At 32.8% G+C, this 12,602-nt stretch overlaps 1 protein-coding gene across 2 annotated transcripts; it reads right to left on the bottom strand.

The window, feature by feature from the left end:
- Positions 1–409: 409 nt before the first annotated feature.
- On the bottom strand, positions 410–12,589 carry LOC149730103 (ATP-dependent RNA helicase A protein-like). 2 transcript variants are annotated; one of them, XM_089885758.1, is made up of 29 exons: positions 12,263–12,589; positions 11,796–11,936; positions 11,421–11,542; positions 11,033–11,162; positions 10,722–10,870; positions 10,274–10,320; positions 9,954–10,090; positions 9,204–9,455; positions 8,912–8,989; positions 8,456–8,575; positions 7,879–7,996; positions 7,434–7,529; positions 7,159–7,241; positions 6,836–6,992; positions 6,453–6,568; positions 6,053–6,173; positions 5,598–5,690; positions 5,205–5,299; positions 4,956–5,029; positions 4,592–4,744; positions 4,364–4,469; positions 3,874–4,040; positions 3,469–3,630; positions 3,000–3,114; positions 2,459–2,698; positions 1,884–1,999; positions 1,380–1,586; positions 1,016–1,103; positions 410–676 (listed from the first exon to the last, which is right to left on the bottom strand). In XM_089885758.1, the coding sequence occupies exons 1-29, from the start codon at positions 12,371–12,373 to the stop codon at positions 539–541; spliced, it is 3,732 nt and encodes a 1,243-aa protein (XP_089741884.1). In that variant the 5' UTR covers positions 12,374–12,589; the 3' UTR covers positions 410–538. The 2 variants fall into 2 exon arrangements, with proteins under 2 accessions (XP_089741884.1, XP_089741885.1); XM_089885759.1 differs by lacking the exons at positions 10,722–10,870; positions 11,033–11,162; positions 11,421–11,542; positions 11,796–11,936; positions 12,263–12,589 and adding an exon at positions 10,481–10,663.
- Positions 12,590–12,602: the final 13 nt, after the last annotated feature.

The following is a 12,602-nucleotide window of genomic DNA, read 5'->3' as shown; positions in this document are numbered from 1 at the left end:
TCCTTTATCGATTGCACTCGATACATTATTTCTAACTAACCATAGATTATATCAACCATGGTGTATAAAATCACCTAATGAGTATTTAATGATTACAATGCTTGCGGGAAAGTAAACTTTACCGCGACAGGAACCAGTTAGTAACTCAGTGGTAGGTACTGGTTTTGTTTATACGTTACAGCGAGAATATTAATAAAATTTAAGCTATTTATAATACATGCTTAATCATTGCAGTTGTGTTTTCTTGTTGATTTTAGGTTTAGTCTGCTTCGACAGTGTTTAGTCACAAATTTAGCTTTCTAAAAATTAAATGCCTGTTTCTGTAAATGTAAACCTTTAGGATTTGGTTAACATAGGCACAGAAAGCTAATTCTAATAAAACTTTTAACCAAAATAGCAATAAAACACATACTTTTCACAATCACTTGGAAGAAGATTTTATTACGACAATAAAAACGATCAAACTAAAACACACTGAAACTCATAATGGCACAAGAAAATATTGTTTTACATTATTTCAACTAATTGAAGATCCATATCACCACTGACCCCTCCCTCTGCCCCGGTAACCCCCGCGACCCCTGTGGTCATAAAAACCACCATAACCACCTCTACCGTATGAACGACCACGACCCCTGTATCCATCCCTGCCTTGATAACCACGATGGTAACCACCCTTTGGGGAAATAGAGATTGTATAAAAACTTTATGTTCAGGGAAACGCTGGTTTAACATTAATTTTCTTATAATTAATTTTATAATTTATAAAATAATTCAATTTGTCTTGACATAAAACTTTATTTTGTGATTATGTTTTTTACATTTTTTTTACAAAAATTCTAAGAGACAGTACATTCTGTATATGCATAAACTTTAACATGTAATTTTTAATCACACAAAGGAAGTATCATATGCATCATATTACATGGATTTTTAACTATAACTTAAAAACGAACTAGCCAAAGTCAAAACATTGACCAGTAATATGTATTTTTTTCAGAACTTGAAAACTTACCCTTCCCCTGAAATCATATCCATCATTCCTATTAAAGTGACCGCCTCCTCTGTAGAACTTTGGGGGAGGGGGACCATCAGAACGGAAACTGAAAATTAGTTACAAATTTTTAAAAGTTAGAGGGTACTTGGTTTAAAATTTGGTGATGCTATTATTTTAAGTATGTCTTACTAAGAAAAACACTTTTATTGCTCTAGCTCAGTGGCCCATAGTTTTAGCGACAAAAAGTAATATTTTGTAAAACAAAAAAACTCATAAGTGGATACATCGTTGTGTGAAACAGCGCACCCATGTTATAAAAAACACATTATTTGAGAGAGAAATATATTCCAAAAAATTCCACATTCTCAAAAAAAACACCCACCTCTGCAGTGCTTCCTGTGCATTAACACTCGCCCCTGCAGCAGTTATCTCAGATAGTTGTTGCACGATGTGGAGCAACTCCCGATCCTCAGGAGGAGGATCAAGGATGAGTTCTGGTTCGGATGTCGTTCGTACGATGAGATTTGATATCGCTGATCTTAGAGCAACAACATTTGCTGCAGTTTGAAACTTCATCTTTAAAGGAATCCTGAGAAAACAGAAACAAAACTTGCATCGTATGCTGTTAGTGTAACTATATATCAATATATTCACTTGGAAGTTTTTAGAAAAATATGTTTTGAACTTGCAAAAGTATGATAAAGTTTAATTAGGCATTAATCTATGTCCTTGTTTTATCTCTCTTCTTATTCAGGCAGATAATTAAAACAATTTTCCTACGTCACTGGACAGCCAACTAAGACCTTTTAGTTTCTTCAGACATTTTTTAGCCTGCAAACTTCAAAACTAATTTTAAAACTGAAAATGGTAATACTTCCAATCCTACCATTCATCCACTTTAACAAGATCTTGATGAGCGAACACTGAACATGGAGTGAACATGAGGAATTGAAGGGGGTTGATCATTGAAATCAACTTTGCACTTACAGCACGAGTTCGTATCTATAATAAATAAATTAGGATTCATTTATTCAAGTTTAACCAATATGAAATTATTTCAAATAAAGTTTATGCCTGTTTTCTATAATTGAACATTAGGATTCATTTATTTCAAGTGTGACCAATAAAAATTTTTGTCAGAGAAATATTATAACTTTATCTCACATTTTGGGTTATAGTTAGTAAGTCGATAATAATAATATTGCTAAGTTTTAAAGTAATCAACGTTTTGGTATGAAAATTTTAATTTCTTTTGTAGGAGTTATCATTAAGACAGAAATAACTATAAAATAAAAGATATCTATTATATAAGCATTTCGGCAAAAAGTTGTGCAATAAGAAAAAGTCACTTCAAAAAAATAAAAAAAAATAAGTTAGTTACTTTAATAAAACAGGAAAAATAGAAATTATTATCTCAATGATTATTATAAGAAATTATAGAATTGAATAAAATATTCTTACCTTTTCCCCAAACACGAAGAATGGAGAAGGAAAAGTACAATCTTTGTTTCCAAATGGACAATTAACAGATGACTTGTGTATGAGCGCGGCACGGGATTCGCAAATTACTTTCCGTTTTTCTTTGTAAATACAAATGTTTGGATACAAACCAATGCATAAGAGTGAGATGGCAACATCAAGTTTTGAGTCGGGTCCACAGTTGTTAAAGGTTTGCCATTCAAGACAAACTTCGGGAAATCCCTGAAAATAAAAAGAGGAAAGCCAAATTTAATGAAACTGGTGACATTTAGTAATTAATTTTTAGCAATAACCTTTATTTTATAACCCAAGTCATTAACCCCTACCTGACACCCCTCCAGCACATGGAGTTTGGAAAACTCCTTCAGTAAGCTGGCTGGTAATGTTAAGATTGAAGGTTGTTTCTGTAACCTTTGTGGCTGGCACTATACAGAGGTTATCTGTCCTTTACGACTGATTAAACATCAGTACCCCTCCAGTAAATGTTAGACAGACCAACATTTCAGACAATAACCCAACTAACCTCATTTATTAGAATTTGTTTGAGTTGATTTTTAGCTTCCCATGTCATACGAAGAGTTGACATTGAAACTTGCTTCATTTCACAAAATCGAACTTCGCTGTCATCACCTGACATTCTGTATATATAAAACGAATATTTGAATAATGCTCATGTGGATGGACAAATACATATGGTATAACTCAAGTCTCAATCATACATTGCATTAAAAATCAGGGGAAGTACTCAACATCAGGCTTTCTGCTTACCAGAACAAACAGAAACCAGTTGGTTGCTGCCTGTTCTGTTTTTAATTCCTATGTATTTGACGATTACAATTAAATTAATCAAGAACAAATTTATTAATTTACAGACACTAAAATAACTAAAAAAATTTCAAGTCTATTCGAAGTTTAACCATAGAAAGTAAATAAACTTTTGTAAAAAATTCAATGTCATGGCGATTATAACATTCCTCCATCATATGTTGTACCTTGCATCTTCCCACGCATTGAAACAAGCAAGTAACGCAACATGATCGCTGAATCTTTCACCAGCAAACGATCGATGTTTCCAACTTAAACGCTTTCCGTACATTTCAAATGGTTCAGGAAAGCAAGAGGCAGCAGCCATTATGCACATGGCATCTCCAATCCTGGGATTAAAATATAATAATCAGGTTATTAGCTTTGTCTAGACTTTATACAACCGTGTATGTGGATTATATTAAATACAATAACGCTTGCGAAATCGTTTTGGCCAAAGACATTTAACATTCAATACCTCTACCGTTCTAAAAGTTACCTATAATTTTAGAATTAAAAATAAAAAGCCTAATGAAATGTTGAATTAAGTTTTAAAAATGTTACATTGTTTAAAAAAATAAATGAATACACACAGAAAGCTACATCCGAGTATTATCATCTTTCCCAGCCTTGGTTCCAATGGAAGTTTTGCCAAGATCCTTCCAAGCTTTGTGAGTTCATTGTTTCGATCGAGAGCATTTATCTGACGAAGTAGATGTTCCGCTTCAATCACAGCATCCAGTGGAGGGGGCTCAAGAGCCTTGAGGAAACAAATTAAAATAATCCATTGTATGGATAAAAATGTAAGGATGAATGGTTGTAAATATTAAAAGAAACACAACAACTTAGTTAGAATGAAAAACACAAGTTCAAACATAAGTTTGAGATTAAAAAAAGGGGGGAAAATCAGTAAAGCAAAACATCAACATTAACTTCGGGAGTAACAAACTAACCTTTCTGTGTTGCAAAGAACATTTTTTAGATTTAGGATTTTATAATATAAATTAATGATCTTCTGAAGTTAAATCTGAAAATTTCGCTAGTTTTTAATATGTTTTGAAGTGAAATCAGCAACATTTTTACCTTGGATAGAAATTCTCCAATTGAACCAAGTTTAAGCAACTTTATACTAAGCGCAATTTCATGAAGTGCTGTTCGTAGTATCTCTGGTGTCAGGTGAGACTCCATGCTGGAAATAATGTGGCAAAATAAAATAAATTTAAAAATGAGGATAATCACGTCAAATATTTATTCAGACATGTTTGAATTTACACATCGATTCCATCAATAATGAAAGAACTTAAAACATACCTTTCATATCTTGCCTTGCTGCAAAGATAAAAACAAAACCCAGGTCTTACACGACCCGCTCTACCTTTACGCTGTTCAAGGTTGGATTGCGATGCCCACACGGTGGCGTAGTTGGTCATGTTGTTGTGAGACGTAAACATCTTCATTTTAACTCTATTTATTGTTGTAAAGTAAGTGAAAGTATAAAGTTAGTGTTTCAATGCAAACAATACAGACATATTAAATACCAGTATATTAAAAATAACAGTAAAGCTACTGAACACAGTGATGATATTTGCTTCATTGCAATTGTTTTATTGCATTTTCTTTCATTGACTGGGTTGTAGCTATGAAAAAGCTTTATTTCACAAAATGAGATACTCACTTGCATGAGTCAATCACGAACACAACATCATTAATGGTGATACTCGTCTCCGCAATGTTTGTTGAAAGAATGATCTAAAAACAAAACAAAATGTTTTGATTCATATCAATAAGACACCCATGTTTTAAGTATTGGATTGAGGAGTGTCAAGCGAATATTGATGCAATTGTATGTTAATATTAATTTACAATATACCTGGTAGAAGAAGTAACAGAACACATAAACATAATAAACCACAAACATAACTACCTTAGTAACACCTGGTGCAGCAGCGTCAAACACTTTATGTTGATCTTCACGAGGTATTTGTGAATGTAATGGAAGTAACTTATAAGCCGGTCCACCTATGTAAACAAATAACATTAGAGATCAAATATTAATAAAGTAAATAACATGGGATTTTAAATAAAAATGTAAGTAATGATTGAATAAAAATTTGAACAAAATATTTGAAAACGTTCAAAAATTAAAAATATTTAAAAATATCAATGATTTCATGCAAATATTAAATACTGATTTAATTTTGAAGTTGATTTAAAATCAACAAAAATATGTCGCAAATCTTATGATATCATATAACATTTGACAAGTATAGCTTAGATAACCACCAATAAAATGCGGAAAGTGATAAATTATTCTCACCAAACATAGGATGTTGTTCAAGGTGTTTCATCAACGAGAAAATAAGATTCCAACCGGGTAGGAACACCAACACTGCACCTGGGACGCCTAATTCTGAAAATTAATAGAAATTTGATAATTAATATCCGGACTTTTTTTCAATATGGGCGAGGCCCGAGGGCAAGACATGTAATGGACTTGAGATTTAGACCAGAATTAGCCAACAACGCTGATAAAAAGAATAAACTAATATTTACTTTATGGCTGAGCACAAAGAACAACTTAAGTAATAATTTTAGCAACTGATCTTTGGCACACAATGTTATGCAGATTTTCTTAAAAACATAAAGTTTTGTCAATTTTAAAGTAAATGTCCCACAAAAAAATATTGAGAAACACTGAGTTTAGATAGTGCTCCAACCACAGTGCTACGAAAAATCAATATAATAATCATATTAACCACAATCCTTTCTTACCTCCAATGTATTTAAGAATAGCTTCCACAAGTTCAAAGCTTGTCTCACGTTCGCTTATTTGAGACATTGCTTGTTTGGTGTGTATGGAGTACATGTCTCCTACTTTGAGGTTCAGGTTTTCCTATAAAATGTCAACAAAATTTATAAACTTGCTTAAACTAATTTTTTCTCAGATTTTATGTATAAAAGTAACTTCCTTTGTTTTAGTGTGATGGAAAACGACGGTGGTTATAACACTTTATGTGTGCCCAGTTATAAATGCTAAAATAAATTCTCAAATAATTTCACTCGTTAGCGGGTGTATAAAACAGAACATCCGTATTATGACGACTTTCGTTTTCCGCCAATTAAGTTTAAAGCAAGTTAATTCATCCATTTATTATTCCACTAATAAACTAACTTTATCATCGGTTCCAATCATATCATCATCGTCGTTCTTTTTATCTTTCCTCTGTTTCTGTGTACGAGGTGGGGGAACAAACTTTAACATTTCGATGCAATCTTCCATGAAATATTCTGTAAATATCAACAAGTTTATCAACAACAACAACAACAACAACAACATGTTAAAACAGGGCAGAAGGGATCAGGCTATAGTAGGTATATTGTGTTGAATTAAAAAACATTAAAAAATGTATTAGTTTAACAATATACAAATTTGTTACACCACTGAGTGAACATAAAACAAAACTATTATAAAGTACTCTGTACAATTAACAATTCAATGCCACCAATACAAATAATGTTACAGTTGATAAATAAATATATAAATTATATTATCACCTTGTACAGGGTGTGTCCTTCCATGCACTTCAAGCACTGGACAATTATTAAAATATTCGGTAAACATTGAAGTTTCCACAGTTGCCGACATTAGAATTACTCGAATCCCAGGAAAAGTGACAACAATGTCTCGTAAAACTACTAGCAGAAAATCCGTCTAAAAATTAATTTCATTTTTTAACCGAAACCAAAGTAAGAGTTGTATCTGACAAATGGGCTGTTATGTTTATAATAAAAAAATGGGGCACTTAAATTTGTGATTGTTAACATAATTAGATTATGATATACTAATATGAGTACAATGTACACATATACATACATACATTTATATCTCGTTCATGTATCTCATCCACAATAATATGAGAGACACCACGTAGACCGTTCGTTAACTTTCGCAGCAGAACACCTGGGTAGCAGTTTTAAAATATTAGTATTTTAAAAACAATTGAACATTTTGAAAAAATTGAAACATAATTAGATTAAAAAGTTTGTTGAAAACTTAAAATATTAGTTTGATTTTTACAGTTTTAAACATGGTAGCTGACTAGCAGTAATGGCACAATAAATTCAAAAGTGAATATTAAAATATTTAAATTACCGACTGTACAGAACAGAATGCCAGCGTGAGGTCTTGGAAGAACAGATTCGAACCGAACGCTGTAGCCAGTGCTGTTGCCCAACTCTTCACCGCGTTCTAATTAAACAAAACATAGACATGATAATTACATAAATAAATATAAAATCACAGGAGAGAAATAATCGCCATTCATTTAATTTAAACAGAAATTTATATATTTTGTCTGATGCACAAATTAAACAGATAACGGGTGAAGCTGTTTTACAACAACAAAGAAGATTTACCAGTCTGTTGCATATTTAAACTATGCTATATGTTTGCTGCTTCAGTTAACAAATAAATAATAAAATCTCCTCCAAAAAAAGAACAAAAAAAAAACAGAAAATGGTAAAAGTGCCACACATGTACAAACAGTAGTAGTATAAGACCCATATACAAAACCGAACACACCGGGATCAAGTCTCACCGTCAGCAACTCGTTCAGCAACGGACACCGCACTTATTCTTCGTGGTTGAGTGACTATGATGTTGCATTTGGAAGCATTGTTTGATTCAATGTAACTATCCAGTATGTACTGTGGCACCTGTGGTTAACATTACAATATATACAAGGTGTCTCAGACCTCACGCACTATGTAGGTTTTTATGAAAAAATATTTAAATATCAATTCTGTTAATCATCATCATTACAGATGCTCAGACTAATATTATTATAATGCAGTATGATTAACATATACAAACAGTGGTGCTAATTTATCCTCACATGGCGGTCAATGTCACATGTTACACCAAAAGTATTCTATTTCAGACACCTCAGGGTTGTAACAATCAGCTTCAAGCGTTTTGCCAAAGACACAAATGCCAACAATGGTAGCAGCATCAAGCCTAAAACCTCTAACTCTGGTAAAGAGTCAGACATGCTACCCATAGTTCCACAGAGTCAAAGAAAAGCAGTTCAACAGATGCAGGCATGTGCCACATATGTTTTATGTACTAAAGAGCCATAACAAAAAAAAATATATATAAATACATTTATACCACACCTGTGTAGTTTTACCAGACCCAGTTTGCCCCCGAACAACAAGAACATTATTCTCACGAACAAGAGTAAGAAGTTTATGTTTGTAGTCAAGGATGGGAAGAGAACTTCTTTCATCCATCATCTGTTGGTTAAGTTAAATGTCATTTATTAAGAGATGGATTATCAAAATAGAAACAAAACTATTTTTTTATATATGTTAGTCATAAAGTCATTAGAGGACAGATTTAAGGGAAATTATTTTTTTCTACTTTATTTAATAAAAATTACTGTGTGTGTCACATTAACACTGTGGTATAATTGATATTTATTCAACCTTGCATGGCCGGACTACAACAGTTGTTAAAACAGGTGTCTTATTAAATACACCTCATTCCCACTTACAACTTATATACAACTTTGCAGATTTAGAGCTCTGAGATTATAACTTAAATTCTTCAATATTAAGAAACCAAATTACCTGTTTTAATCTTAGGTTGTTCTCCATTGCGTATAAGTTTGCATTCATCAAGTCTGAACTTATTTGTTCATCACTGCACTGTATGAAAATATTATTATTATATTACGGTAATCTGATGTGAATAGAAAAGATTTTTAGATAATAAAAGAGCTATAATTAAGTAGCATAATGTAGAAAATAAAGACCCGAATTAACACAAGGATTTTGCAACTCTATTTATAATATAACAACACCCCAGTAATTTTGAAATAAATTTACCACTTTATATGATAATAAAACTTGTGTGACTTACATTAGAAAGTGGGCCTTCATCAATATTACAGCTCGTCCATGGATTCCAGTTGACCTGGGGTGGTGACCATGGTATCACGCCCGCCACACACCTCACGTCTGTTGCTGGGGTAACCTGTGGCTTTGGGATTACGAGATTAAACGGGTTTGGACAAGATTCGGGCGGACACACTGCAGGAATGTTGAGCTTTTTAAGCAAGTCGATCAGTTGTTGCTCTGTGGCTTGATCGAGGTTCACAGCATAAGGTTCAGCCTGTGCGAGAAGATAAATTGTTTACATAGCTAGAATAATGTACTTATTTTGCCTGATATAAAAATGATTTGCTGTTGGGGTATGTCATAGCCTGTGTGGAAAGATGACTTTTTCTATTGTATGTGTCTTTACTCTTTATGCACACTTTTGTTTCCATTAGAAGTGTAACTTGGAAATAATTAAACATAAATGGCTCGTTGTTTGTCTGCTAGGTGTAGGACCACACTTCTTTCTTCCAATTAAATATGTAAATGTAAATAATCTACGCTACCGTAAGCGAAGAGACAAATAAATGTTATTAATATTAATATTAGAATTAATTTTGGCAAGTAAAATATGACTCGCTGTGGGTGGTATATGTTCAGAGAAGAGTAAGTGAGGGTAACTTATGGGGGTATATGTATCTGAGCAAGACAATTAACAGCAATTCAACAACTTGCAGTGCGATGGGTTGTCTAAATGGTCAGCCATATTTTATTAGATTAATTAAAATATGACCTCATCGCTTGCTTTGTTCTTTGTGATTCCAGTATAAGCTTCGATCACATTTAAATGATAAAGCTGTCGTATAATTGATAACGCACACGACTGTGAAGCATTCTTCTTATTAGAGCCATGTTCTCTGGCATGTAATGCTGGGAAAAATAAACAATTATAATTTATTGAAAGAATTTATATTATTTGTTATATAGATGTAGATGCAGTGTAATACTGGCAGTTATAAGCCCAAAAAAAACAAACAAATTTTTTAATTTGCTAAAACTATCGCAAATATATATATTGAATATTAAAATATCTTTTCCACCAAAAATACTTACATCTTCCAAGCTTCTTTATATAAACAACCAACTCTGATATAAAACTCCTGCAAAATAAAGTTTTTTATTTCATACATTAAGATTAATTTATTAAAGGTTATATTCCGTATGAATGACAATTCACGAATATATATAATAATAACACAACAAAATACTGTATTTTTGTACATAATCATTTAAATAATAAAAACTACAATAAATTCTCACCTTTCCAAGTGAGATAAGCAAGGAATAGAATGCAGCTTCATAATGTTTGGTGCATGACCGCTTGATGCCAGTATTTTTCAAATTTGCGGACCATGTATGATTACTAAACGTAATGAACATGGTCCAAAAAGCAATAAAATGATTGTTGTGTTACTTATTTTATTGTCGACTCTATCACTGGCAACAATGGATCGCAAACTTTGAAACTGCATTCTCACCCAAGCATGTATTGGCTAGGAACCTGTTATGGTCTGGCCCCACTTGGCTGTATTTATATTCAGGGTTAATTTTATTCTGTTGGAAAAACTGGTGAAGGCGACCCTTTGAGTTTTCTACAGTCCAGTTGCCATGAAGCTTAGAATTGAGGTCAATCTCTTCAGAAGCAAAAGTCTGAGTGGTTAAAAAATAGAAGAAATTGCAGTTTATTGGCAGATAGCAAAAAAATTGCGAAAGCCTAACAGTTAACACATACCAATATGATTTTATCAATGAAAACAGTGTATAAGTGTATGTTCAATTTAGATATAAATGTAGATATATACACAAGTATACCTCTTCCTCTTCCAACTTTCTTTTCCGATCATAATAATCATGGAGCGCACCACCACGTACAGATGGACCCGCTCGTTCAAATGAAAAGTCGGTGACTTGATCGTGGTGGGGGAGGTTGTTGTCTCCAACACTGTGAGTAAAAATAATGTGGATTTAAATCCAGTGGCCACTAATGAGTTGTATAAATTATCAGCCATGCAGAAAAATCAATCACAAAGTTCCATTCATTATAATTCGTAAGCTGGTCGAGGTAAATGAAACAGAACACCTGTGTTAGAACGAATGTCAATTTTTGCAAAGCAAAAGCACTTTTTGCTTTACAACCAAGATATCTAACAGATACACAAACGCATGTTTAATTGATATATTATTTACAGTTAAGCCTCACCCTTGGTTATTGCATTCCTCTTGTTTTAATTGCAGATGTGGTGGAAGAATACCGGACGGTAATTCCCCTGTCATGTTATCATAAGTGCTGCTTGATTGTTGTGGAGCTGATGATGCAATAACCTGGGAAAATAAACATTGGGCCTTTTTTTTCTGTAGAATACCAAAGTACCATGAATGGAAAAATCACTTTTATGCAGAATAAAACTAAATTCAAATATGGATACATGAATGAAACTTGATTATCTTTGTGTGGCAGGGCAACGACAGTTGTTATAACATTAATGTTCTGTTACTTACACCTTGTGCCCGCTTACAATGCCACAAATGTATAACAGTAAATGTTAAAAATTCAATAAAAATTTGATCAACTCACCACTTTGGAAGGAATCTCAGAGGCTTGTATCTTTCCTGCTCTAACAAGATAGTTGGCAAAATCATAAGCAGCGTTTGCTTGCGCATCTTTTTTATTTGTTGAGTTTCCGATCCCCACATAAGGTATACCATCAACTCGTACCTGGACAAAAACATATCTTGTTATATAACAGTGATTTTTAGCCTGTGAGCTGAGGCATAAAAAAATAGTTTAATTAGGATCATGTTTGAATAAGAGACTGACGATGCCATTTAGGCGAAATATATATATTTTATATAACAATTGGTTGGACTTGATCTTCTTTGTTATGTTTTCGTAGCAACAGACCCTTACTTTATTTAGGAAACTGCAGATATTTTGATATATGAACATAACCTATAAATAAGTTCACAATTTTGAGCGAAAATCATTTCGTGCCAATTTGAATAAACGAAAAAAAATTATTGATAACAATTTTAAGAACCCACTTCACACATAAACTTTGGTCTTGCTTTTGAACCACTTGGTTGAATGTCATAGGATGGCGTCATCTTTTGCTTGCCCAACCAGGCATACAGAAAAGTTTTGATTTCAGACATGACCTAAAGCTAAAACACCTATGGCTATGACCGTAAAAATGAATGACTCCTCGGCCAGCAGTGACAAGCATGGGATTTAGTTCACATAAAAAATATTTTTAAATCATTATTTAAAAAAAATTGGTATTCAATAAAGTTTTTGGCTTAAGATAAAGCTTCGCACAAAACTAATGTTCAAATGTGTAGACCAATTCCTCAAAGTTCATGGTGCAAAAATAATTTCCCCTTC

This window comes from Ciona robusta, chromosome 10, assembly GCF_009617815.1.
Source record: "Ciona robusta chromosome 10, ASM961781v2".
Lineage (NCBI taxonomy): Eukaryota > Metazoa > Chordata > Ascidiacea > Phlebobranchia > Cionidae > Ciona > Ciona robusta.
Note: the sequence above shows the minus strand (reverse complement) of the source record. Positions and strands in the feature narration are given on the sequence as shown.